At 54.1% G+C, this 27627-nt stretch overlaps 2 protein-coding genes across 22 annotated transcripts in view; both read right to left on the reverse strand.

Annotated features, from left to right (window-relative positions):
• Positions 1-3396: 3396 nt before the first annotated feature.
• UQCR11 (ubiquinol-cytochrome c reductase, complex III subunit XI) lies at positions 3397-4979 on the reverse strand. Its single transcript, XM_071727873.1, has 2 exons — positions 4872-4979; positions 3397-3532 (listed from the first exon to the last, which is right to left on the reverse strand). The coding sequence occupies exons 1-2, from the start codon at positions 4919-4921 to the stop codon at positions 3412-3414; spliced, it is 171 nt and encodes a 56-aa protein (XP_071583974.1). The 5' UTR covers positions 4922-4979; the 3' UTR covers positions 3397-3411.
• Positions 4980-6892: 1913 nt separating this feature from the next.
• The window catches only part of TCF3 (transcription factor 3), a 78007-nt gene continuing 57272 nt past the window's right edge, over positions 6893-27627 (reverse strand). For 4 of the 21 annotated variants that reach the window (XM_071728044.1, XM_071728043.1, XM_071728059.1 and 1 more), the window contains 12 exons: positions 26643-26745; positions 25809-25948; positions 25517-25643; positions 24618-24676; positions 23757-23835; positions 22520-22599; positions 21959-22162; positions 20567-20690; positions 19908-20073; positions 18655-18893; positions 14868-15012; positions 6893-14125 (listed from right to left, as the gene is read on the reverse strand). In XM_071728044.1, the coding sequence (XP_071584145.1) occupies positions 14870-15012; positions 18655-18893; positions 19908-20073; positions 20567-20690; positions 21959-22162; positions 22520-22599; positions 23757-23835; positions 24618-24676; positions 25517-25643; positions 25809-25948; positions 26643-26745 (1464 nt within the window). In that variant the 3' untranslated portion in view covers positions 6893-14125; positions 14868-14869. Of the gene's footprint in view, positions 14126-14867; positions 15013-15537; positions 15765-18654; positions 18894-19907; positions 20074-20566; positions 20691-21958; positions 22163-22519; positions 22600-23756; positions 23836-24617; positions 24677-25516; positions 25644-25808; positions 25949-26642; positions 26746-27627 lie in introns of all 21 variants that reach the window. The other 17 variants (XM_071728060.1, XM_071728046.1, XM_071728051.1 and 14 more) reach the window with 13 other exon arrangements.

Below are 27627 nucleotides of genomic sequence, written 5' to 3' on the forward strand. Positions count from 1 at the left end.
TTACCTGAAACCAGCAAGGATGCGAGATGCGTTTTGCAGAAAAAAGGAAATCCAGAGTCCTCTGTGCATGGGGTGAAAGGTGTCCAGACGCAGAGGTAGAAATCAAAAACCACTTCAAAAAGCCAGGTGCACCCGTAGATGCTGAGTTGCATTTGCTTTGTACGGGGAGATTTTTATATTTAAGAAGCATGGCGGTGGGGATTTTGTCTTTAATTTAAACAATACAGAGCTTTCCTTTGCCCTGAAGGGATTTCATCTCTCAAGGGATGGGTTTTGGTTTTCTTGGGTTATGTTTAACCTTGTCTTATTCTGAGCTCACCCTTAGGAAATTCGTTGATCTGCTACCACTGCTCTTTTCTGCAGATCAGAGAAGTTCTAATTGCCAGTTAGAAGAGTTCTAATTGCCATCAAAACCACATTATTCTTCATAAATGCACTTTTCTATTTGTGTGTGTGTGTGTGAAAAAGCAAACTCACACCCCAACCCACACTATACTAGAAAAAAACTTGTACTTCAGTCCAGCTTCTTGATAAAAAAAATTAATCAAGTGTACAAGGGGAAACAGGCACAGAGTGATGCAGTTTGCTCGCTGAGCACAGCAAAAGGGAAAGCTGGGAACAGAACTAAGGGTGAGACCGCAGCACAGCTCTGACCCTCTGCACACTGAAGTAACACACTTGGTCCTGCAGGCAACTACACCTATGAACAAAAGCAGAGTCCTGCCTGTCCCTCGTCCTTCTTTGGGACACCAGTGACCCTCAGCACCAGGGATGGACACCTGGCAGTCCTCTCTTTCCCACCAACCACTTCATTGTTTCCTCTTTCACTGATTAAAATCAAAGCCGTGAAAAGGAGTGAACCTCTTGATAAGAAAAGAGATGGTGCAAGATGCAACCTCCTGAGAAAGGCATGGGGTGACTGGAAGCAAGGCAAAAGGAGAGCACCTGGAGCAGGAGGCAGGAATGCCAATCTGCCTTTTCTTCGGGATGGTTCTGAAGTGGCAGCATTAACCCAGGGCTTAATGGGTGATTCCTGCTTTGTGATTTCTGTAGATCCAAAGCCCCGTGAGTTTGGTGGCCGCTGTGCCCTCTGGTGGAACTCTCCGGCTTTTCAAGGGGAAGCTCCGAACTTAACTTACTCATATCATGCCCGTGGTATTTTGCGAGCTCATTCTGAAAAATAAACTGGTGGAAAAGAGGCAATGATAGGATATTAAAAATTAGAAAGATTACTCACAACACCTGAGCAGTAACTATTTGGATTGAACAGAAATTTGCCGAAGAATGCAGGGGCTGTTTTTAACAGTATTTCTGAAGAGTGCTTGCTCTTGTGGAAGGAGAAATACTGGACATTAAATCAGTTATCTGCTAATCCTGGGGTTAATTAGAGACAAACCCACCATTTGTAATGCTGCAGAAAACACGAACGGCCAAACAACCCCCAAAGAGCAAACAAATCCCATGCCTGGCTGTTCCCAGCAGTGCCTGAATGTGCAGGGAGCTGGGATGCTGACCAGGGGTCACTTCTGAAGTCAGCAGCAGCCTCAGACCCATCCTGTGTGGACACAGGAAAGCAAGAGCAGAGACTCACTGCTCTGGGGTGGCAGTGGATCAGCACCAACATCCCCCAGCACAGGGCTGGTCCCAAACCCACATCCTCAGTGTTTCAGGGCATGGTGGCTTTGGCCTTTTGGGACTCATCCAGGAGTCCAACAGCACTGCTGGAGCAGGAGAGTGGGACAGACCCAGGGAACACCACATCATCCCCTGACACCATCATCTTCTCTACTACCCTACTGCAGGGCAGAGGAAATCACATTCCCTCCCCCTCCTCCATTTTCATTTATGGTGCCAAATTTATAAGAAAGCAATTATTCTGTTAAATAAGTCATTTAAGTGTCCTGCACAGCACCACCCTGTAGGCAAGTTTTAGAGGTTTCCATAGAAGTATCACTCAAAAGCCTTCAGACCTGAAGGTGACACCCAAGCAACAAGGCTGCTACAGCAGAGATTCTTTTTCCCCTGTAGAGATTCAAACCTTTCATTACAGCCAACAACCATGAGGTGAAATTTGGCACCAGAGAGAAAACTGTGATCCCATTCTCATGGAGAGAAAAGTTTGCAAATTCTGGTATTTGGGGGAAGGGGTGAACTTTCCACCTCTCAGTCTGAGCTGTCTTGCTGTGGCTTAGTGGCAGAGCCCAAGAATAATCATTGCACTTTCTTTATCTAACAGCAAATACCATCATCAAAAGTGCTCTGGTAGTGGGTTGTTTCACCACCATTTTATGTTGACAAATATAACCATGCCAATGGACTACAGATACATATTCTTTTCCTACTCAAAACCTACATTTAGAACATAACTGAGTAACTCTTACCTGAGGGTTTGCAGACTGCCCTCCTGGAGCTGCCTGATGAAGCAGAGAAGCTCTTTTCAGACAGGACACAGTGCTTTGAAATAGCATTTGGCCAGTCATACAATTTAAGGGGTCCACAAATTGATGTTAAAAAGAAACAAAGCCTTGTTTTAAATGCCAGGGACCTGTTCCCACGAAACTGCTGTAGCAGCCATGAGAACTGCAGACAAGAGGCTGCTGCTGCTGGTCTAAGAAGGACTGGCTGAAAGTCAAGACATCAATAAGAACAGTTTGAAAACTACAGAGTGATGAGCAACAGCAACAACCTGAGGACAAATAAAAGGCTCAACAAACACTGCAGCCCCAGGGTGCTGCCTGGGGCACCTGGGCAGGAAGAGAGGGAAATGCCCAGCAGGGCTCAGCACACAGATTCAGCCCCAAGCCAGATCTGTTTGATGGGACCCAAGCCAGGAGTCTGAAGAATGTGGACTAAGAAGGTAAAACAAGAACACCAAAATGTCATTAAGTCGGTTTATTTTGCACATCAGGTTTATAAATGACTCCCATGAGATTTGCTGTGAAGGTGGTCAGAGGGAGGGTGGTCAGAGAAGTGAAGTTTGTCCACAGCTGCTCATGGGAGAGAGAAGGACACCACTACCTGGTGCAGAACTTCAAGTTCACCTCCAAGCAGGGTCTCAGTGGACAGATGGCTCCAAAACACTCTCCACACACTCACACATTTCCTACAAGAAACAGAAAGCGGGCAGTAAGCAGGGCTGGAGCTTCCAGCATCCAGGCAGGAAGTTTCTGTCTGAGAAGCCAGGAGAGGCACAGCAGAACACAGGCCTGGAGGCTCTTTGGAAGGAGTCACAGGACACCACAGAAATATCCTCTTTGTTCCTGGAGAGGAGTTTGCTCTTTCCAGATGATTTATGCATAATACATCAAAGCTCTTGTTTCAAAGTAGGGACCACAGGCTGTGGTCTCAGGAATGTATCCATATTCCTACTACTAGCTAAGAAAAATTCCACACTCACTGGCAGAGGGGAGCTTATTCTTCAGTTTTGTATTTGCCACCGATGTAGGGAACATACTGCAGGACCAGCTTCCAGTCTGTGGCCCATATCACACCAGTACCAGCTACAGCCCCCCAGGTTATGAGGGTGGGAGTCCTAAGGAAGAGACATACACAGAGGAAAGTCAACAACAGTCATTCCCCACTATGAAAGGCATGGAGGTACTGGGGTACCTGGAGAAGTCATTTCAATCAGGAAAAAGCTTGGCAGAAATCTTGGAAGCATCACATACACAAGAGAAGTGTTAGTGGCCAGAGATTTTACAGGACAGGGTCTCTATAGCATCAATCCCAGACTGGTTTGAGTGGGAAAGGACCTTAAAGCCCCCCCAGTGCCACCCCTGCCATGGGCAGGGACCCCTCCCACAGCCCAGGGTGCTCCAAGCCCCATCCAACCTTCAACACTGCCAGGGATAGGGCACCCACAGCTTCTGGGGGCACCCAGGGGCTCAGCACCCTCACCCCAAAGAATTTCTCCCTCCTATCTCACCTCAATTTTCCCTTTCTGCTTGAAACCCTTCCCCCTCATCCCATCCCTCCAGGCCCTTGTCCCAAGTCCCTCCCCAGCTTTCCTGGAGCCCCTTCAGGCACCGGAAGGTGCTCGAAGGTCTCCCCATTGCAGCCTTCTCTTCTCCAGCCTGAACACCCCCAACTCCCTCATCCTGGCTGCAGGACAGAGCTGCTCCAGGCCTTAGATCACTCCATGGCCTCCTCTGGACTCACTCCAACAACTCTGTTGGACCCAGCCCTGCAGGGGGAGCATAGGGGGACAATGCCCCCCCTGACCCAGTGGCCGCAGAGCTCTCGGAGCAGCCCATGGTTGGTTTCTGTGCTGTCAGTGCACGGTGCTGGCTCAGGATGAGCCCCTCACCCCCCAGCCCTTCTCCTCGGTGCTGCTCTCAGTCCTGCTCAGCCTGGATTTGTGCTGGGGACTGCTCTGACCCAGGCGTCAAACTTGGCCTTGCAGAACCTTCGTGGTGTCAATGTGCTTTTATATAAAAAGGCCGTTACCACAGTTATTTAACTGCCCTCCCTTTACAGCTCATGCCCCTTTCATTCCAGCCTGCAGACTACTTCATTATTTTCCCACAACCCTGCAAAGCAGCACCCCCTGGCACCGAGACAAAGGTTTTAGAGATGTGGAGACATTCAGAGCGATCTGGAGGTCAAACACACCCGGGTCAGCCCCACAAAAACACTGCCCTGCAGACCCAGATCCAGACCCGGCACCGGACCGGGGCCACCGGGCCTCACACACAACACAGAACCGCGGAGGGGAGCGGAAAACGCTCGGGAAGCCTCTGAGGAGCCTGAGGCGCAGGGCGGGAGGGGGGAGCGAGCCCGGCGCTCCGCACCCTCCACCGCACCGCGTATCCGAGGCGCGCAGTGCAAGAGCCCGGGTGAGCCGGTCCGGCCCGGTCCTATTGTGGTCTCACCAGTTCTGGATGAGCTGAACGTATCGCGGTCCCAGCACTTTGCCCAGCATCCCGGCACCGCCTCAAAGTCACCCCCGCACCGCACACCCCGCAAGGGCCCCGCGGTTCGCGCCTGCGCCCGGAGCGGGGCTGCCCGCGGCGCTGCCTGAGCCGAGCGCCGTTGTCATGGCAACGCGGAGCCACGCGTGGGACCGTGCGGGGCCTCTGAGCGCCCACCCGAGAGCCCCCGGTCTGTGTCTGTCGGTGCTCACAGCCGCTCAGGAGCAGCTCCCGTGTGTTGCTCCTCCTCTGTGTTCCTGCCCGTTCCCCACTCCCAGCCCAGCCCTGTCGCGCCCACCAGCGCTTTCCCGTTTTCCCTTCATCCCTCTGCATCTCCAGCACCCGCCGTCCGAGCTCCCCAGCACCCATTTCGCTTGGGCACACGTTTCTCCTGTGTCTGGATCTGGCACAACTTCGGTTTCTTGGTTCTCTGCCCTTCCTTCTCTCCATAGGAGTGGGTGCTCCCTTCCTCACCCTGAGGGTGCCCCCTCAGCTGCCATCTGATATTTCTCAACAACCAAGAGATTCGGTGGTTTTAAAAAAGACTTTGGCTCATCTTGGGCCTGTCCTGGCTTTTGGTCAGCACATGGGAGAAGAGCAAAGAGTCTGAGCAGGGGCTGCAGCCACGACACAAACCCAACCCTGAGCCTGCAGGGAACAAGCCCTGGGAGGGAGCACTGGGAAGGGTGAGGAGCACCCAGTGCTCTGGGTGCAGATGGGGAGGGCAGGGAGCTACCCCAGAGCTGGGCTGCCACGGAGAAAAGAGCATTAACTATCCATGAGCATTAAAGCTCAGTCCCAGAGATGGGGTCTGTGCTCTTTAATAGTTTCATGAATGATATGGATGAAGGTATTGAGTGTAGCCCCAGGAAATCTGCAGGTGATACCAAACTGGGTGTGTGTGTGCATCTGCTGGAGGAGAGGGGAGCTCTACAGTGGGATCTGGACAGGTTGGATCCCTGGGCCAAGGATAATTGTCTGAGGTTTAACAAGGCCAAATGTTAAATATCTGGCACCTGGGTCAGAACCACCCCACAGGGAGCTCCAGACTTTGAGAAGTGTGGCTGGAAAGCTGTGAGATGGAAAGGGACCTGGGGGTGTTGGGTGACTTTCAGTATGAGTCAGCAGTGTGCCCAGGTGGCCAAGAGGCCAGTGGCATCCTGGGTTAGGAACTCAGTGGCCATCAGGAACAGGGAGGGATCATCCCTCTGTACCCAGCTCTGGGGAGGCCACATCCTGAGTCCTGTGTTCAGCTCTGGGCACCTCACTCCAGGAGGGACAGAGAAGTGATGGAGATGTCCAGGGAAGGGCAACAAAGCTCAGGAAGAGCCTGGAGCACAAATCCTGTGAGGAGCTGAGGAGCTGGGGGTGTTTGGGCTGGAGAAGAGGAGGGGAGAGGAGACCTGATGGCTCCTGTGCAACCAGGTTGGAGCCAGGAGGGAAACGGGCTCTGCTCCTGAGGGATGGGGTAGGAGCTGAGGGAAGGGATGGAAGCTGTGCCAGGGGAGGTTTAGGTTGGAGCTGGGGAAGAATTTCTCCCTGGAAAGGGTTGTCAGGGCCTGGCCCAGGCTGCCCAGGGCAGGGCTGGAGTCCCCATCATCCCTGGAGGGGTTTCAGAGCCCTGGAGATGTGGGGAGGAGGGACATGGGGTGGGGGTGGCCTTGGGAATGGTTGGACCTGATGATTGGAAAGGGCTTTTCCAGCCAAAAAATTCGATGGTTGTTTAGTTCTACATGCCTACCCGAGGTGTTTCTGAGGGCTGCTGAGGAAGGTGCTCAGATGCCATGGTGGGGACACTGCTGGAAACCTTCCCCAGAGGCTGCCTGCAGGGGCAGGACGTGCTGACCCCAGTGGGCAGTGCCTGAACACCTATCTTGTCTCTTGTTTTTTTTTTTTTTTTTAGTACAAGGTAAAACCTTTATTACAACTTTTCATTCTTAGGTATACAATATCTGAAAGACAGATATGGGGAAAAAGAGTAATATTGTTATAAAATGTCACATTTATTGCTACATTACTGTTATATACAGGACAGTTCTCAAAATCTACTTTAAAAAAGTTAGGATTATTTAAAAATTCCAAATAATCCAGCCAGCTGTTTTGACACTTGTATAAAATTATTTAAAAAAATGAAAACAATTCATATCTTGAGGCACTCAGAAACACAATTTTATCCCCCAATTGTGATTCCTTTCAAAGAACAACGCATTTTCCCACCCCCAAATACTTTTTTTTTTTTTTCTTTGCTGGGTTAGGCATATATATATATATTTACTATATATATAGTTCAAAACTATAATGTGTATCTGATTTAAGAACAAGGACTTCAGCCACTTAAGGACATCTGGATTTACAGGTAGGCAGCATAAACATCAAAAGCGGGGACCATTTTTTTTTTTTAAAGGCCAAAACCCAAAAAAACAACCCAAAACTTTCTATGGGGTTAAAAATAAACAACTTCCTCAGGCATCTCCCAGCTGCTCTCCCATCCCTCCCCTCCTACAAAAATATACAGAAAGAGCAAACCCAGTAACCCTTCCTTTCCCCAACGAGCTGGAGCCCTCCAAGGAAAATGGGGCATTTCTTGCAGACCCTGGGGTCCAAGCACATGGTTGGGGTGCTCCCTGCTCTGCTCCACCAGGTGCCTCTTTCTCCTCCCCCTGACAAATAACCACTGCTGGCAGGAGGGTGCAGCTCCCCCTGTTCCCCCCCCTCCTCCAGGGACCCCATGTTACAAGGTTTGCCCAAACCTGGTGGGTTTCAGGTGGTTTGGGAAGAGGTGGGCAGGGGGGGAATTGCAGCATCCCCAGCTCAGTGCCCCGGGGAGCTCTGCAGCCCTGGGGTGAAGAGCACGGGGGGAGGGGGTTTAAGCAAAAAACCTCAGGACATCCTGGTTTGGAGCACAAACCCCTTTGCTCTCCCACCCTGGTGCCTGGGGAAAAGCTCCAGGTTTATTCCCTCTCCTTCCAAGGGGGTGGGTGCTTGGATTAGGGAGGGGACTGCAAGACCTGAGGAGCAGGAGGTGCAGAGGAACAGAAGCAGCAGTGTGAGACCCAGAGCAGGGCTGCCTCCTGCCCCCTGGGATGGACACACAAGTTTTGGCAGCAAGGGTGCCTGCAGCCAGCAACCCCCACACCCAGCGACAACCTCCATGCTCGGTGGCTACAGAAGTCCCACAGACAAAGGCACTGCAGCTGCTGACCCCCCAGAAAGGGTGAATCACCCCAAAGATCAAACCTCTGTGCAGAGCTCTGGGTACCTCCCAGGCCTGCCCCAAGGGCAGCAGGGCAGGGAGAGGCAGCCATGCTGTGGGACCCTCCTGCAGCACCCACCTCCCCAATCCCCCTGCCTCCAGCCCAGCAGATGGGAGACAGGGATCTGCCAAGAAACTCGGGGTACCCCCTGTGGAGGGGAGCAGCCTGGAGGGGTTGGCTGGAGAGCTGGAAAGCAGAGACCTTCAGGCTTGAGGCAGCTGAAGGCAGAGCAGTCCATAGAGCTGGGAAACAACAAGGTGGGACACAGATTCCCCATTCAGGGACACTGAGGGAGATGGTGGAAGATGAAGGATGCTGGCAGTGAACCATGGAGCAGAAGGCACAGGAGGGTGAAAGGTGCATGGAGGAGCTGCAGGACCAGGCCTTGTTCCCTCCAATCCAGTGCTCAGGTCCTGCAGCAGGAGTTGGAAGGAGTTTTCTGCAGCCTCACCCCTTGCCCACCCCTCCCCAGCTCCAGGGCACAGGTCCCGAAATGCTTCTGGAGCTGCTGGAAATGAAGCTGGACCCTGAGCAGGGCAAGGAGGGGAACTCAGCAGTCACAGACAAGAGCAGAGAGCTGGGATGGGATCTGGAGAGCTCCAGGGGGAAGGAGAGGGGGTTGCATAGGATTTAAGAGGGCAAAGACCTTGTGCAAGCTGGTACAAAAACCAGGTCTTGCTATTGCTGGTGTTGAGCAGGGACAGGGGAATCCATTGGGCACAGCTTGCTCCAGGTTAACCAGCACTGCACCTCCAGGCCGAGGGCTTGTTCTGGTCCAGCTCCAGTTTCTTCACCTCCCCATTCTCAGATCTTTTCTAAAATCCCAGACCAGGGCTTGCTGACAGTGGAGCTGGCCCAGGAGGACCTGCAAGAGGACCAGGGGCTCTGCTGGCACTAAACTGCAGCATCCCCCATGGCACCAAAGCTCAGGGACGTGGGGGTTGGGGGCTTCAAAAGCCTCCTGGTCCTCAAGGTTGTGAGTCCCCCCCCTCTGTTTGCTGAGGGGGAGGATGGGCTCAAGGCTCAAAGGCTTTGCTGGCTTCAGCAGCTACAGGAGTCAGACACAAAGGACCTTTGAGAGCAGCTTTTGGGGAAACCCCAGCCCCATTCTGTCCTTCCTGTTCAGTCACTCTGGGGCACTGAGCACAAAACCTCGAGGAACCCAGTTCATCACTGGCACAGGACAGGGGGGGTTTCACATCACACTTCTGCATTTCTCTGCTGGAGAGGGCAAAATCCCAACTGCAAAGCACCCAGAGCCCTGCCCCGACCTGAGTGATGGCACAGGGAAAAGGGACAGCAAGGTGACCCCAGCGTGTGGGGGTCCCTGCCCAGCTCCAGACAGCCAGAGGTGGGATGTGGGGTGCCCGGGTAACTTGGCTGCTCCATATCCTGGAAACCCTCTGCCCAGGCACTACGGCTCCCCTTACTCCCAGGCTGGAGCTCAGGAGAGACACAGACTGGGATCCAGACATCCCAGGTCCTGTCCCCCCTGCCCACACACCTCCCTAGGACAGCAGCTGTAAAACCAGGGGAGCAAAGAGCCCGAGGAGATGTTGGCAAAGAGCTGAAGCTGAACTCAGGCCAGGGAGCTGCTTGGCTGTGAGAAGGTCTGACTGGTGGGTCACAGGCAGGGGAGTGGCTGCCAAACTGGGGTTTAGCTGGAATTCTGCTCCCTGGGGTGAGATGTCAGCAGCTGGGGGGGAGCAGGAGCAGGAGCAGGAACAGGAGCAGGAGCAGGAGCAGGAGCAGGAGCAGGAGCAGGCATAAAGAAAGGTGCAGAGCCTGGGAGGCTGCAGCTGTTTTGCTCTGGGGCAAAAGAAGGTGAAGAGGGAGAAAGAACAAACCCCCGCAATTTTTACTGTTAATAAACTGGATTCCAGACACTCCCCAGCACCTGGTGGCATGCACGGCTCTCAGGCAGGAGGAGCAGGGAGGAGGGGGGCTGAGGGGGACCCCAGGACTGCAGCCCAGCCAAGTGTCCCCTGGGCCCCCAGTGCTGCTGTCTGATGGGAATGCAGCTCAGAGAGACTGGGAAATACAGAGGGGGGAGATGGCTTCTCCCCTAACTCCCCAACAGAGGAAGTCTGGTGGGAGCTCTGTGGTCCCCAAAGCTGAGGGGGGAACAGCCCAGGAGAACACAAACATGGGAGGCCCAGAGGAAGCAGAAAACTGCAAGGCAGCCTACAGCAAATCACCCATCCCTGACACCTCCCAGCACAGGATGATCAGCACAAGGGCCATGCAGAGGAGCAGAGAACAGTCTGGGGAGAAAAGGGACCTGCAAGATCCCAGGGCTGAATGTCAGCAGAGCTGTGGGCTGCGGAGGGTGCAGATCCTGTCCCTCTCTGTGACACCTAAAGACAAGAGTCTCACTGTGACTGTCCTGGTGGGATTTGGGTGACAGCACCTGATAGTGCTCATTTTTAGCAAAGCCACTTTCCCTGGTAGGTTACAGCACCACATTCATGCTGAATCAAACACACTGGCAAGCCAAAGCTCATTTTTCCATGCTGCACTCCACAATTGCTCCCTATGGACCTGGAGAGCAGAGATGCCATCAAGGCCACGCTGGGCTGGCACAGGCAGCAGGAGTGACAGCACCCAAAGCACCCTGTGCCACCAAGACAACTCCTGGCATTACCATCTGACATTGCCTTTTCCTGCTGGAGAAACCAAGACCTCCTCCAAGCCCTGGCACCAGAGGTTTATTGCTCAAGGACCTTCATCCAAGCCTTGCCAGGAAGTTACCTGGGTTCACTGTCAAGAAAACAGCACCTGAACCATCTAAATGCTGATGCAAAGCTCCATCTGTGCTGCAGTGCTTGGTGGTTTGGGGATGATGGGAACCACTTTGTCTCCCCTGGCCTGCAGAGTGTCAGACACGACTCAGAATGGATGAAGGAGTTCAGCAAAATTTTGAACAAATCATAAATCTTCTCAACTTTCCAATTTTGTTGAGTTTCAGGACTTCTCTTGACTACCATCTCTTTTCTTTAAATCTGGTTGTACATGACTGCCACCTCACATTCTTGTTGCAAAATCAGTGTTGAGGAAGCACTTTTAAATTTTTTTGTATGGTTTCAAGCTTGCCAGGGCTGGGACATTGCTCCATCCCTCCCTGGTCCTAGGGCAGTAGCACTGAACCAGCAGAAAACCCTTAGCAGCAAAGCACCCTGCAGCCCCAGCACCATCCTGCTGAGGGGACACAAACACCTGTGGGATGAAGCAGCAGATGAGCCCCCAATTCCTACCCCAGAGCATGAACTGGGGGTGAAGTCTGAGCCTCTGGACCCAGCTGGCAGGCTGTGGAGGGGCACTGCCCCCTCCCTGTATGCTTCACCATCTCCAAATTTGCTCCAGCCTCTGCAGCAGAACCCAGCCCCACGGGATGCTTCAGGAAGACACGGCTTTTGCTGCAAGAGCTGCTCCACAGGGGCAAGGCTGTCACACATGGAGGAAAACCTCATCTGTCTCACTCAGCCCAGCGCTTAAGCAGGCAGAAGAACCCAAGGGAGGGCAGAATGCTGTAACCTGATGAGCTAATTAAGCTGAAACATGTCTGTTGACACAGGCGAGAAGAACGCGTTTTCCTGGGCTTCAGGGACCTTCCCTGGTGTTCCCGGGGACAGAGTTGGAAGCTGCTGTGGTCTCAGGTCCCACCAGGCAGAAGTGATGGTGGGAGCAGTGGGTTGTGGGCAGGGCAAGCCAGGAGCACCCAGAAGTCTCAGAGCTACGGCTGGACCAGAGAGTCCTGGTGGCAGGAGGAAGGGACAGTCCAGGACTGCCGTGGCACTTGTGTCTTCTCTCAGAGCTGCTGCAGGGGCTGAGCCCATGGTACCCAGGTGTGAGAGATGAGCAATGTCCTGAGAATCTCCAGCATGCCTGGCTGGAGGACAAAGCACAGTTACGAGCACACAGGAGCACCAGGAGGTTATGCCAAAGGCTGGGGTTACTAGGAAGTGCCACAGGACCTAATCCTGTTCACCACTCCCTTTCCCTGTGCTGAAGCACAGCCAGAGAAGCAGAAGGGAGAGACAGACTCTGCTGCCAGGGTCCTACCATGCTCACTGTCCCCACCTTCCCCCCAGGTCAGGCACTCATGAACATGACCTGTCCTCCCTGCCTGGGCTCTGCCAGGTAGGTCTGGGCAGCAGATGGCCCCAGTCTGAAAGCAGGGATGGGATTTACCACCCCAGTGAGGACCTGACCCTGGCTAACTGCAGAGCTGAGGAGAACTGGGCAGAATAGGTTTCAGAAGGGGAAGAAGAAGGAAGAAACAAGGATAAATTCCCAGTAGATGCTTTTCCATTGCCAGCTCCAGAACAGCTGCTGCAACTCAGCACCGCTGAGCACCTCTTCGTTTGCTCCTGCAACACTGGGGCCCTGCCAGGGGTCTTCCTCCTGCTGAGCACAGTGAGTGGTGTGGAGTGACACTGGGAAACCCTTGGAGTGAAGGGATCCTTGGCCCAGTTTGGCTGCTGGAGCGTGTTGTGCAGGGGGGGCATTGGCTGCTCCCCTCCTTTCCAGCATGGGGAGAGGAGCCCAGGCAGTGACCGCGGTCACTCTGTGTCCCTGGGGAAGCCGAGTGGCACGCTGACCTGAGTCTGCCTCTGGTGGCTGAAGGTGGGGTGTGAAACCACCCCTCTCCCCAGTCTTGCAGTGCTTTGCACATCTGATGGTGGCTCCAGTGCAGGGAGAAGCTGTGTGGAGCTGGGGTCCTGCTGCCAGTCAGAGCTTGCTGCGGGCTGGGGTGAGCACAGACGCCGGGGAGCTGCTCCCCTCCCTGTCGCCAGCCCCTGCGGGTCCATCTGCTGCAAGGTCACCCAGCACAGTGTCCTGCTGCTGCCTTCGCTCTGTCCACCTTTGCCTCCTCCCAGCCTTCCAAGCTTTGTTCAATTTGTCTTTGTTCAGTGCTGCCCCTGGAAGTGCCTCTGAGAAGGGGGTGTTTGCCCTGCTGCATGGTGCTCCCCTCCGCCCTGCCCTTTCCTCTTGCATCCGTCTTGCTTCTTTGCTTACCTTGAGAGCACCAGTCCCTCGGTTCTCTTCCACCCCCCCAAGGCTGGCTCTCTCCCGGCAGCTCATCCTCCTCATCATGATGCTCCGGGACAGCCTCTGGGATGCTCCAAGAGTAAAGCAAATCTTGCAGAGACCTTTGATGGACCTCGGTCACCTCCCGGGAGGAGCAGAAGCACTGCTGAGGGACACTGCTGCAACTTGCTTTGCTGTTTAACTTCCTTTTCCCAAATCAGAAGTGGCCAAAGCAAAGAGATGGTGAATTCAGCACAGGAGTTTGTTTTTTTTATAATGGAAGGTACAAGCCAGGCAAGGAAGAGCATCCCCTCGCTGTGGCTACATTCGCTTTTAGTGGCTTTCAGAGCCCAATCTGAGAATTCCTCTCTTTATATCCAGTCTCTCTTAATACAATTTTAATATTCTGGTTGATCCTAAAGATGCAACGTTAACTATAGAAACAGCAGCAGAAAAGCGTGGGGTACAAGACATTTTTTTATACAAAAAAAAAATTCTTTTCGTTGCTTACAAAACATATGCAAAAGAAGCTAAAAAAAAAACCAAAAACCAAAAGGCATTGCTATTTGTTCTACATAAAAAAAATCTCATAACTAATGTTCTTTTTTTTTAAAAAAAAGAAATATCAAGCTTAGGCACAATTTTGCTGCTGGCTGCTTGCGAACAAGCCAAGAGAACACGCCACCCCCTCCTAACTGAGTGATATGTATTGACTGTTCCGCACTTTATACTTAAGGCAATTTTTTTGTTTTTGTTTTGTTTTTGACAAAGTGTTTTTTTGTGGGTTTTTTTTTTCCACCCCTTACGTCATGCCAGGATCCATCCACGTGTGTCAGTATTAGCAGTACTAAAGTTTATGGTTCAAGAAGGTTGCAGGTCACACCGAGGTTTTCCTCCTACAGATCTCTCTATCCAGAGGAACAAAAAGATCTACAAAACAAGCAAGAAAAAACAAACTGAAGGGAAAGAAACCCAGAGGAGAAGAAAACTCTGTTCCTTGTGCTGGGGAGCTGCCAGCCCCCCTGCAGCAGCCTTGTCTTCACTGCAGTCAGCCCTGAGGCTCAAGGTGGCTGCAGCAGAGCTGGGACAGTAGCTCCCCAGCACACTGGCTGTGCCTTTTTTATTGTGCTCAGGGCAGCCCCAGCACCCACCAGCACAGGGTGGCCCCTCTGTGTGCTCTGGGGCATGTGGGTGCTATGGGCTGAGGGGCTGCAGCCCCACAGAGGGGATCTTTGGGGTCAGCCTCTGACTCCTGGGTCTGCTCAATCCCCCCCGTTGCCATTCAAACGGCTCAGCTGCTCATGGCCAAGTACAGAGCAGCCTTAAAAACAGGGAGAGCCCAGCAAAGCCTGTTCCTGCCATGGTCTTGCTGAGGGAAATTCAGCTTCTGGGACCATCCCATTTCTTCCCATTTGCTGCTGGGCAAAAGAGTAGCTGCTTTCCAGTTGCCAGGCAGTGGCAGGGCTGGGAGCACAAAGCAGAGCTGAACTTGCTCAGGGTGGTGAGAGCACTGAAAGTGTGGGGCAGAGGCTTAGGGGGTCCACAGATGAGCAAATGACATGCACACACAAGTCATTTACTTGAGGAGGAGGATGGCTGGTGCTGATGGAGCTGAGCTGCCAGAGTGTGCGTCAGCAGCAGCCTGCTGGGATCATAGGGCAGGGGACAATACCTTTACATGTGTCCAACAGGGTTGTGACCATCTCCTAGACCAGGATGTGAAGCTGAAAGTGTCATCTGGGGATCTCCTACTACTCCAGACACTTTCTCCTCTTCCCGACGTTTCAGGCAGGCAGCTTTAGGGTTCAGATTGCGCTCTATGCCAAAAACAGCAAGGGAGGGAGGGAGGAAGCCACCTCAGTACGGGCAACAGCAGCAGCAGCATCCAGAAGAGAGAGCAAAGAAGGAGTCCAAGGACAGACACATGGGACCATGCAAGGAAACAACTAGAGTGCAAGCTGCTCTTTGCCTGCTGCTCCTTGCAGGGGCTGCAGTAACGTGGCCAGAGCCCTGCTGGAGCCAACCCCGTGCCTGGCTGAGACCCCGAGCCAGCTCAGACACCTGCTCACCCACTCAGCCAGCTCTTGGGAGTCGAGGACTGAGTTTTCCGAAGCTGCTTAATGGAATCCAGGTGCCAAATTCCCATTAAGCATAAGGGGAGATGGGGCAGAGCAGCCTGGAATCCACCCCAGGTTGGGGCTTTGGAAAGCTTGGCCCTGCACCCGAGGCGATGGACACACACCCCGCACCAGAAGCAGGAGGCACAACAGAGATGCACGCACACACAGAGACATGGGGGGGAAGAGAAAGGTCCCAAAATGCACCTGCAGCTGTTACCATACCTCGTACTTGCTGCTCCAGGCCCAGAATGACCTGCACTGCTTGCTGTAGGATGATCAGTTTGGTCTGTGCTTTGTCCGTTTTTAAGTGCATCTGACACATGCGTCCCAGTTCTTTAAAGGCCTCGTTAATGTCCCGCACACGCACCCTTTCCCTGGCGTTATTGGCCATTCTCCTCTCCCGGTCCCTCAGATCTTTGTCCTCCAGTGACAAGGCCTCGTCTGTACTGCTGGGTTCACAGCACCACAGGGATTAGTCAGGGGGGTGGTACCAAGGCGGGGGGGCTAAGCGTTGCCGTGCTGGTAGTGCTCCTGGTGTCCACTGGAAACGGCTCAAACGGCCTCAGTCACTTTGCAAAGCCAATTTGTCTCAGGTGGGTCCTGGAGCAGCTCAGGCCACTCAGGCTGTGCCTGGTCCCTGCCAGCCACGTGAAGGTGCTGCCAGCACGGGGCTCCCAGGGGCTGGGAGGTGCTGCTGGGGGCTGTGGATGCAGGATCCACACTGACACCTTCTTCCCTCTGCAAAATTTTGCTTTCCTGTTCAGTTTCTGCTGAAAACTGAAAGTTACGGGGGTGGTCTCAGCCAAAACCATTGGGTTCTTCCCCCAAGGGAAGACTTTTTGGCAGAAAGCAAATCCCTCTTTTTAAGATCTCCTTCCAATATCCTGTCTGCAGCAAAATCCTCCCAGCAAAGGCATTTTGGGCAGCCTGGCCCAGCAACCTCTTAGGGGCTGGGGACAGCACTGCAGGCAGGAACCAAGCACTCTAGCTACTGCTGAGGGTCAATCTTGGACGCAGACACTGAATCCAGGTCTTTCAAAACAGCCAAAATAACTCCAGAAGGGTGGATTTTGTTTTCCAGATATGGTCAGGAGCTTTGGGAGAACCTCCACTGCTGGCAGCACCCCAGGGTGCCCAAAAGAGGCAGGGACAAGGGGGAAGGCAGTGTCGTGCTGGCAGCACCTCATACCATGGCCTCGCTCACAGCCCATCCCCTCCAAGCCCCCAATTTACTGTACAGACGACCTTCTCCCCCAGAGCAAAAATTCTTGCAGGAAAGACACCTATCTGAGGAGGTTCTTGGGGTGAGACCTGGATTTGGGAAACACTGTGGCCTTCAGTTCCAGAGAAGCCATGTGGGGATCAGCCCAGAGTCAGAGCCTTCCTGGGGGATCTGGAGAGCCTGACGGTGTGGAGGGGGAGCAAGGGCTCCCCAGGCAAGTGGTTGTCCATGTGGCACAGAGGGTTGCCCACTGTCCCTGTCTGCATTCTCTCCTCCTTGCTTTGTCCCTGTCTGTGTCCTCTCCCCACCAGCTGGCACTGTCACCTTCTCTCCAGCGTATCCCCAACGGTTGGGGGGAGCAGAGCCATCACTGTCCCACTGCTTGACACCACCTGCACCAGGAACTGGGCTCATTCCTCTAAAGAACACACAGGCAGCTGTGTCCATGCCCTCCTCAACAGAGACACAGGTCCAGCAGTGCCTGGGCAGGACGGAGCCATCTCCTCATCACTGGGACAGTGTTGCTGGTGGTCAGCATGGCCGTGTGGGGTCCTCTGGGTCACAGGGATGTGCAGTGCCTAGGCTGTGAGTGTCCTGCTCAAAGGGGACACTGACTGGCCTGCTTGCCCCTTGCAACACTCCCTAATTCTCCTTTCCTTCCTGCCCTGCTCACTGCTGAGAGCAGCAGAAGGATCCTGGTAGTCAGGAGGTGATGGCCCCACTCCCGTGGCAGGAGGGAAGGTAGGGGTCAGCTTCTCTCCTGCAAGCCCAAGGCTTGCCAGAGAAGGGAGAGCCTGGCTGCTTGCTCTAAGGCCTGCAGACAGCAGCATGTGGGGCTCAGCTGCGTCTGAGAAGGGTTTAAAAAGGGACAAGCGTGGGAGACCAAAGTGAACACGGTGCCAACTCTGTCTGTCCCCTGCCCCCCACCGCCCCTCAGCTCCTGCCTCAATCCACAAGCAGCAAGTACAAGGTAGAGAGTGGGACCCCCGAGAGGTCACGGCTGGGGACTGTCTGTAGGAGATTGGAAAGAACAGAACCAAAAAAACAAAAAAAACCAAAAAACAAAAAAACAACTTGAAAGAAAAAAAATAAAAAGGGGAAATTAGGGAAATTTAAAAGGAGACAGGAAAAAATATACATGTTATGAGAGGCAAAAAATTACAAACTGAAGAGAGGCACAAAGGACTCCAACATCAATGCAACAGCAGAGGCCAGCAGAGAGGAGCACAGCCAGGCACAAACCACTGATGCATGTTACAACACCCTCTGCAGAGAGAAAGGGGTTAACCTGCCACAGCCCGAGCATGGAGCATGCACTGAGGGATGCAGGAACAAAGCAGAGAAGTCCTCCGGAGAGCAGGAAGCCAAGCCCTCCACTTCCCTCCCTCCGGGATGCAGCACCTAGAGCAAGCATGGGAAGCCCAGAGGGGCTCATGGGTGTGGGCAGGAGCCACGGTGTTCCCTGCCAGTGGGAGAGCCTGCAGCTCCAGGGATGCTTAGAGATGCACAGTGCTCCCAGCTTCTGTTGGAGACCGGTGTGTACAGGCAGTGAGGGGTGCCCAACCCTGGGCTCCCCATCTCCATCCTGCAGTCCCTTGCAGGGCTCCAGCCACCCTCAGAGGTTGGCTGGGTGACTGCAGAGCCTGGTGCTGAGCAGACAGAGCATTGCTGACTGCAGCTGCAGGCAGAGATGGGCTCTATGCTTGGAGCAGCCTTTGGAGAGACAACAGTTCTGGCCCCCCTCTAAGAGATGTGATAGGTTTTTTGGTTGGTTGGTTGGTTGGTTGGTTGGTTGGGGTTTTTTTTGCATTTTGATGGCCAAGCAGCTGAGTAAAACACCTGGCTGTGGGAAAGCGCAGGTGCCCCCTCGGGGACCAGCATGCAGCACACGCAGCAGCAGTGGGGAACAAAAGAGAACAGCAGGGATGCAAAAAGGAACAACAAAAAACAAAAAACAAAAAAATAAAATAAATAGGATATCAACAGCCTTGGGAACCCAAGGTCACAGGGGAGAGAGACAGTGCGAGGCACCACAGCACATCACAGGAGACAGACAGACAGACAGCCCCGTGCCGATCAGATACGTAAAATATCACCACTCCGGGACCCTCACTGACCTCTAACTTGTTGCTCCAGGTTCAGTATGACTGATACGGCCTGGTGTAGGATTAGCAGTTTGGTCTGCGGTTTTTCGCTGTTTAGGTGGAGTTGGCACATGCGTCCGAGCTCTTTAAAGGCCTCGTTGATGTCACGGACCCGCAGGCGCTCACGGGCATTATTGGCGACCCTCCTTTCTCTCTCTCTCTCGGCTTTTTGCTCTGGGGGAAGAAGATCGTCCTCCTCATCCTCATCTTGACTAATGGTTTAAAATAAGAACGAGACAGGGACATTCCTCGCGTGCACTCTCAGCACTGGTCAACTCACAGAACAGAAACACATGCTGAGGCACCCGGACGCCATGGCCTGCGCCTCAGGGGCCCGGTGGGCTGGGAGGTGCCGCTCTGAGGCACCGCGCTCAGAGCCGGGGACACGCGGTGACTTCGGAGAGAAGCAATAATTAAGACTCTTCTTCTGCCTCTTATTTTTGGATTTTGTTTTGGTTTTAAACAACAAGGAAAGAAACCGCAACAATGCAATTAAGGCCTGAGCGTCTTGCCAGGGGGGTTGCAGGGTGGACAGGAAGCAGGTGTGGGGGCCAATGTTCGTGTCCTGAGTTTTGGGGAAGACTCAGCCCTCTGCCTGCAGGGCAGGAGGGGGCTGCAGCCTGGCAGAAGTGGGGCTGGTGCTGCCCCTGGGGGTGGCATCACCCGGGTGAGGTCTCTGAGCTGATGGCGAGGTTGCAGACAAGCCAGGGAGCTGGTAGGACTCTGCCTGATCCACTGCCACACTCCTGGTTGGATGTGACATAAGATACAGGAGCCTGAAGCAGACAACTGAGATGACCCAAAGCAGGGAGGAGGTGAAACCCTTCCCCACCTCTGGCCAAGGGGAGCTGAGCTCTTGGTCCTTTCCGTGTACAGCCACAAGCAATGCCCTGAGCGACCACGCAGGTGGGTGCAGCCCATGTGGACAAGGTGAGTGCTCTCTGCTTTAGGAGCATGGAGGAGCCCTCTGGCCACAGGGATGGGAGCCAGCAGGAGAGGGCAACAAGGACCCTTTCCCAGCAGGCCCAAAGCAGCAGGCCAGGGGGAAGCTGTGGCACCACTGTCTGAGGACAGACAAGGCTCCTGTGGTGGCAGGGGCTGGTGGGTCTGTGCCACAAGATGACCCTGGGTCTCACTGGGCTGAGCCTAGAACCCAGTGGGTCACCATGGCTGGACCCCAGCTCAAATGCCCCCAGCCTGGTAACAGAGTAAGCAAAGGGAGAGACCTGTTCAAAGAGCACCTTGTTCTGTTCCGGGAGGGTTTCAGCTCCTTCTTCTCTTCTTCCGAGTTATCTGCCACTGATGTGTTCTCCTCATCCTCCTTCTCTTCCCTCTTTATTTCACTGGTTCCTGAGGAGACGCTGCTTCGCCCCAGCCCCCCGGACAATCCTGCTGAGGAAACAGAGCCACACATGGAGGCTGGAGGGGTTTGACCTGCACAGAGGGCTGGGGGGGTCCCCAGGTCCTGCCCCTGCTGTGCTGCACCATCAGCACGCAGCATTCCAGACCCATCCTGCACCACTGGTCTGCAGCAAGAGGTGCTGGGGAGATGCTGGCTCTGCTCTGCCACCACTCCTCACCCTTCTCCACCTCCCAGACCCTGCACAGAATCACAGCCCAACAGCCCCAGCACAGCAAGGCCCAGGGGGCTCTTGTACCCACAGCTGAGTGGATGGGAACATGCAGGACCCATGGAAACATGCAGGACCTCAGGAAAAGGCTCGAAGTAGAAACTGACCCCCAGATGCTGCAAGGAAGCATCAGCCTTGCTGGAGCACCCCTCTACCCCCAGGGCTGCTGATGCACAGGGCTGGACTTAGGGGGTGACCTGAACCATCTGGGTGTGGGGGAGCCCCCAGCATGCTGGGGTGCAGAGCTGCCTTACCACTGAACGTGTCCTGCTGCCTGTTGAGGTCAGGGAGTGAGCTGGGCTGTGATGGAAGTGTAACATGGTTGTGGAGCATGCTGGGGTTGCTGGACAACCCATCTTCTGGGTGACCTCCTCCCACCTACAGCAGAACAAGCAGAGCAAGCTTTGAGGGGAGGAAGTGTCAAGGTCATTGGCATGGCCACAGTCACCCTGAGCACAGCCACGGGCTGGGGGCAACCAGGTGTCCTCCCTGCATACCCCCCTACCCAGAGTGCAGGCATGCAGGAGGGGAGAGACAGCCTGCCCCAGACCCAGCTCTCCTCTGGTGACCAAGGTGGGGGCACTGCAGGAAACAGCTCCCTGCCCATCAGCTGGACCAAGCAGAAAGCCCCCATCAGTGCTGTTCCCTCTGACTGTGCAAAAGTCTGACTGTCCAGATGCAAGGACACTGGAGAGGACACCCTGCCTGGGCTGCACGTGTCCTGACTCCATCAAGCATCAATATTTCTGTGACTTCCCCAGTGTCACCAGAGCAGGGGACATCCCAGCAGCCTGAACTTTGGCCTGAAGAGTAAGGACACAAACAGGATGGGTCAGGCAGCCCTTCTGAGCCCATACCCCTGAGGCTGCAGGACTCTCACAGGGATGGGCAGGATTGAACCAGCCCTGCTCTCAACACCCTCGTTTCTGCAGCTGGCAGCAGTCTGCAACAGAGAACACTTCCCCACACACAGGATTCATCACTGAGGAGCAGAGGCTGGGAAGCTCAGAGGGAAGCACTCCTGGTTCTCTAGAGACTGGAGATGTTTTACTGCCTGGTTCAGCAGGCAAGCAGCTCTGCCAGAAACATGTTCCTGTGGTCACCAGCCCCTGGACAAGGTGGGATGCTGGTGACCTAGCATGGGACCCCAGCACCCATGTGCTCAGGGATCCTGGAACCTGTCACACTCCCTGGAGCCTGAATGCATCATCACAAACCAGCACTCCCCCCACACAGGGATGGACATGGTGCCTGCCCCAGAGTTTGGAGCAGAGAAGCCCTGCTGAAGCCTGGCTCTCTATATCCACGGTCCTGACCTGCACTGGATCTCTCTCCCTGCATCCCCCCAAGGACATCTTAAAAAAGTTTTGATGGATTTCCACCCATGTTGCAAAGAAGGAAGGTGAGCTTTCACCACCTCTGTCTGCCCCAAGAAGGGGCTTAAGCAAAGGTCATGCAGGGCTGGCATCCGAGAGCCACCCCTGTGCTGAGCAAGGATTCAAACCCCTGCATGGTGTCAGCAAGCCAGCCTGCTCCTGTGCACATCACCCTTCAAAGCTGTCACCCAAGCTGGGCCACAGTGACAAAGGCAACATCCCTCTGGACTCTATGATGTGGTTCCCCAGCACATCCCCTCCCGCACTCACCAGATTGGGGTGTCGGTTCCCCAGGGACATGACAGAGGTGGGGAAGGCCTGGCCCAGGCTGCCCACGGTGGCACTGTGGGCTGGTGCTGAGCCCAGCAGCCCGTGCATGTCCCCATGGTTGCTTGGCATGGTGGCTGTCTGGCCCACGGCATGATTCCTCAGCACATGGATGGCTTCGTCCAACCTGTCTTCCATTTTGTTTTGCTTGGAGGACAGGAGAGAGAAATGGTTCTGGGTTAACACCTGGAGAGCCACCAGAGAAAGGCTGAGGGCAGCAGCATAACCCCCCAACTCTGTCAGTGCCTCCACATAAAGGGATAAAGGGCCATGCAAGCAGAACGGGTCAGGAAACCCAAGGCAGAAACCAGCCAGAAATGGGCTGGGCTGGGCCGGGCCAGAACCGCAGGGAGGAGGATGGGAGGCTGAGGTTCTGCCCGCCCCGATGTGCTCAGCTGCTGCCAACCACACAGCTCCCTGCAGCCCAGGGACAGGACCCCACCCCCAGGTACAGAGGGGATGAGAGAGAAAAAGAGGAGGAGGAGACCTTCAGACAACACTTACTAAAGTGTGGAGGCTCCCTTCGTAGCTGGGAGATAAGGCACCCGCACCCTGTCCGCTCGCCCGTGACCACTGGGATGTGCCTGGGAACAAACAGGGAGAGCTTGGGAAAGGGCATGGCTGCCACTAGATGGGGCTGGAAGCTGGGCAACCAGCTCTCCGTGGGCCAGTACACCACACACAGCATCCCACTAGCCACCACGGCACTGCATGGGCCACCACGGCCACCAAATGGGCCACCCAACACACCCGTGCACAGCACCACAGGGGCCACCACTGCATGGGGCTGCACAGACACTGTCACCCTGTGGGGACAAAACCAGCCACCTCAACCATGAGCTCAGGTTTTATCCCTGCTCCCAGCACAGCACTGGGAAGCAGTGGGAGCTCTCTCGCCCACCTTATCACGCTGCGAAGGATCCTGGTCTGAGCCCTCAAGGCTCCCGTGGAAATCTCTGAGCAGCCCCCCTGCTGTGGGCTCACCTCTGCACTGCCCCAGCAGGAAACCTGAGCTCAGACCTCAAATCTGACCTTAAATTTCTGTCCCCAAAACGAGTGGGCAGTGGCAACATGCTGTGAGCCCAGGGCTGGGCTGTGCCCACTGCCACCCAGTGCCCCCCCCTCAGTGCCATTCTGCTGGGCAGGAACGAGACCTCTCCCACTGAACAAGAGCAGAGAGGCTTTCATGGGGAGCTAAAAATGATTTCTGACTAGTTTGCTCCTTTTCAGTTGCCACTGTGCTCCTCCCATGGAAGACAAAATCAGAGACAAGCTCTCCCAACCTCACAAAGATGGGACACTTGGGGCAAAGTTCTGTCTGAGGGACAGGAGCAGGTCTCTCAGGGTGGCAGCAAAGCTTTAACTCGAGCACAAGGTGTTGCTACCGAGTGGGCCTCCAGCAGAGCTGCCTGATAAAAACTCCCATGCAGGGGCAAAACCAGGTGCAGGCAGAGCCACTGCCCTCCTTCCCATGGCATTTGCTGCACCTGGGCACTGCTCAGCTCCACACCAGGAGACATTTAAAGCAAGCAAGACATGCAACTTCCCAGGAGACATTTAAAAAGTATCCTCAAGTTTCCTTGTCTTTCCTCTTCACTCTCCTGCTTTTCAAAACAAATAGCATTTGGTGAGCTTGCCAGAAGTGTCTTCACTGAGGGTTTGGGGTTGATCTGGGAAGCAGACTGCCCTGCACAGCAAACCTGATGTAGCCTTTAGATGAAGAACAATGGTTTTCACCTACCTGCAAGCCCCTGAGGGGAGCCGACTGGTGTAGAGGGATTTGATGAGAAGTTATTGCTAGAGTGATCAGGGGAATAAATCTGGAGCGAGAGAAGCAGGGCATGGTCAGCAGAACCCACCCCTGTGACAGCTTTCTCTGTCCCCAGCAATGCCACCAAGCCCAGGTACAGTGAGGACCACTCAGTGGGGCCACCTGACAGCACCTCCCTTCCCACACCAGCTCTCAGCCAGTGCCACAGCCCAGCCCACCAGCACCTCCCCAGTCCCCCACTAACTCCAGGGTCTCTCTCTGTTCCCACTATCACCACCCCCTGCAGCTGCAGCCTCTGTTCTTCACATCCCCACTTCTCAGAGTCCCAAAAAATGATCACAGGGTGTGGTGCTGAGCACCCCTCTGCTCCCATGGAGAAGCAAAGGTCCCTGCACTGAATGGGACAGAGGCAACACCAAGGTCTGGCAGCCCAGTAGGTCCGGTGTTCTTCAGTATGGACCAGCATACACATTGCCAGGACTGCTGGGATCTCTAAGTCCTGCTACAAGGGTTGTCCTGACAGATCAGAACCAGAGTGGGTGCATGCAGAGGTAGCTCAAGGGCATGAGTCTGAATGACCACCATAAAGTCCAGTGCCTCAGTTTCCTCATCTGCCAAAAGGTGCTTTTGGACAGTGTCAGGAATCAGGGTGGCAGCACATGGAGGGGAAGAAAACCCTCCCCTCAGAGGCTGACCTATTTCTGGGGTGAATTCACCCAACCTTCTCAATGTGTTCATCTTCCCTGCTGCCTAGAAAGTCCCTGTCAGAGAGGGGAGGTTCAGCACTGCAATGGGACAGGGACAGGGTCAAAGATGCTCAGAAATTCTTACTGAAGCTAGTGCCTTCCCGAGGGCATCTCCTGAGCTCCCAGCTGTGGTTCCTCTGTTACCTGCCAAGAGAGGACAGATATCACTGCCAGGGCACAGGAAATCGAGCAGGACAAGGCACCTTTACAAGACCTTCTCTGGGGTCACTTGCTCTGAGCTTCTCAATCTTCCTGCTTTTCTTGAAAATTAAAAGGATTCCCAGCTCAGAGCAGCCCCAGAGGGCACACACATCCTGGCAGCTTTCATGGGGCTGCAGGAATGACATTTTAAGGTGCTGGGTTGAAGGTGTCATGCCATGAACAACCATCAAATGTGTCTGCTGCAGCACAGCCCACTTCCAAGCCCCTGCACTTAAGCCCCTGCAATCCCAAACTCCCATCTCCTCCTCTACAGCAAGGTTTTTCTATGAATCAAGGTCAGGATTCTAATTTCCTGAGGAATACAGGTACATTTCAGTAACAGGTTTTGTAACAAGTTCAGCAGGGTTAGAGATAAAAGCATCCAAAGGAGGTGGCATCCAAATGGCAGCACCAACTTTCCCATTCCAGATTTAGATAAATGGCTTCACACATCCCCTGCCTTGCTGCAATGCAGATGCAAACCCTTCCCACCACTTATTTAAGCCATTACACCTCTGAGAGACAATGTCACAGACCCTGGTTTCCTCCCAGACACACCAAGCAAGGTGCAAACCCCCAAGCCATCCCAGGCATCCTGCAACAATGACCTCAGGACAGTAACTCCAGGCACGGGTGACACACAAGGGACAAACAATGGCTGAGGACATCAGACACAGAAATTGGAGGTTTGCACAAGACTTTGACCCTCCAGGTTAAGCCTCTGCAGGGCAGCAGAGTGAGAAGGGTGACCTGGAGGCCACGGTGCAGCCGGGCTGTACGTACCCATCAAGGTGTCGGTCCCGCTGATTGGGGGGGTGTGACTGGAGACACCATAAGGTGCGGAGGCTGAGGAAAAGCCCGACACAGAGGGGAGCCCACCATTCACCTCTCCTGAATGAAGCTGGTAGTTCTAGCAGAGAGATGGAGAGGGGTGAGGGGTGCCTTCAAGAGGCTGCCAGCCTTCAGCATTCCAGACCCCAGCCCTCACTGTCCCAAGCTGACAGCTACAGGAGGAGGTGAGGTGGTGTCCCCAGCTGTCCCCCAGCCCACCCAGGGGGATGCAGGGACACGTTACCATGCGTTCGTGCTGATGTAAACTGTTGAAGCCACTGGACTGTGGGAGAGGAGAGGAGGAGCTGCCCAGCATGGCACCGTAACTGGACTGGCTGATGGCCCCCGGTGAGCTCCACAGGTCTGGAGAGTTATGGAGACCATCTGGAAGGAAAACCAGAGCTGAGCAGGGCAGACCTGCTGCCACCATCCCACAGCACACACAGGGGCAAGACAGCCCAGGCTGAGGTGGTGTATCTGTCCCCATTGTGTCCAGCCTGCTGAGCATATTGGAGCCATTTCATAGAATCCCAGAATCCCAGACTGGTTTGGGTGGGAAGGGACCTTAAATACCATCCAGTCCCATGCCCTGCCATGGGCAGGGAAACCTCCCACCAATCCAGGGTGCTCCAAGCCCCATCCAACCTTCAACACTGCCAGAGATGGGGCAGCCACAGCTTCTGGGGGAAACCTGGGACAGGGCCTCAGCATCCTCACACCAAAGAATTTCTTCCTAGTATCTAGCATAATCTCCTGTCTTTCAGGAGTTTCAGTTTGAAACCATTTCCTCCCATCTCATCACTCCCTGCCCTTGTCCCAAGTCCCTCCCCAGCTTTCCTGGAGCCCCTTCAGGCACTGGAAGGTGCTCTCTGGTCCCCCCATTGCAGCCTTCTCTTCTCCAGGCTGAACAACCCCAAATCTCTCAGCCTCTTTTCATTTTAGGGCTCCATGTCTCGTGCTTTCCTGCACTGATCTCCATCCATCTCATGGGCTGTGCAATTCCTCCCATCAGCTGCACTGGGCTGGGCAGCCCCTGCTCTGCCTGGCATGCAGGACATGGGGGTTGTTAACAACTCACCTGCCATGTAAAAGGCTCCAGGATACACAGTGCTGGGAGGTTTTGAGGAAGTATATCCAGCTGGATCCCTGCTGTAGTCATCACCTGAGTTGGATGGATACACCTGTGGGGCAGGAATAGGGGTGAAGAGAAGTGCTTTGTGCCACAGCCAAGCACTTTGGGGGCAGAGATGTCCCATCTGCCTTCCCATAACACCACAGATCCCTGCAGCCTCCCCCCCAGGGATGACACTGGCACCAGCAGAAGTTTCAAGTCTCTGCTCCAGTTCCCTTTTCTGTGGTTATGACTTTTTATGGGTAACCACAAAAGTAATGATTTCTGTGTGCTAACCCTGCACCCAAGGGCATGGGCTGGGTGGTGGTGACAGGGACTGCTGAGTCTTTGGGACCCCTGAGCTGACGCTGCACAAACTCTTTACAGAAATCTGTCTGTCCCACTTGAGGGAAAATGGAGGTACAAGGCAAGCACAAAGCTGAGAAGTCCCTCAGAAGGAATGTCACGCAGGAGGGGATATCTCTGCAGGTTTCTGCAGCAATGTTCAACTATGCTATTTAACAGCAAATTAACCAAACCCATCCCAGAAGGCCCTTACAGAAAATCACCTTGTGCCCACACAAAACCATGGTTTTTTTTTGTTTTTTTTTTTTTTTTTAAATTAAAACAGAAATTCCACACACAAAGAAATCAAAATGCCACTCCAGATTATGTGGGAACCTTTGGTACAGCCTATTTTCATCCACACTGATTCATTCTGAAACTGCTAACTATTTTTTTTTAGATTTTTTTTGAACACACACACAACAGCAAGGGTGGGTGCAGAAGCTGGCCAGGCACGGTCCAGCAGCTCTGCCTGGAAGACACAGCTCTCTTTGGAAAGGAAACCTGCCCCCAGTTTCTCTTTCCCCACACCCAGCCAGCTCCCTCTGACACCTTGTCCTCACCCAGCAAGGAGAAAATTGTTCTCTATTTCTGTAACTGCCTAGAA

This window comes from Heliangelus exortis, chromosome 28 (genome assembly GCF_036169615.1).
Source record: "Heliangelus exortis chromosome 28, bHelExo1.hap1, whole genome shotgun sequence".
NCBI classification, from domain to species: domain Eukaryota; kingdom Metazoa; phylum Chordata; class Aves; order Apodiformes; family Trochilidae; genus Heliangelus; species Heliangelus exortis.

What these genes read in the sequence shown, in the direction of transcription:
- UQCR11 (XM_071727873.1), bottom strand. Translation starts at nt 4,921, where the DNA reads ATGCTGGGCAAAGTGCTGGGACCGCGATACGTTCAGCTCATCCAGAAC. An exon ending in GTTCAGCTCATCCAGAACTG is followed by an intron (nt 3,533 to 4,871) that starts GTGAGACCACAA and finishes TCTCTTCCTTAG; the next exon opens with GACTCCCACCCTCATAACCT.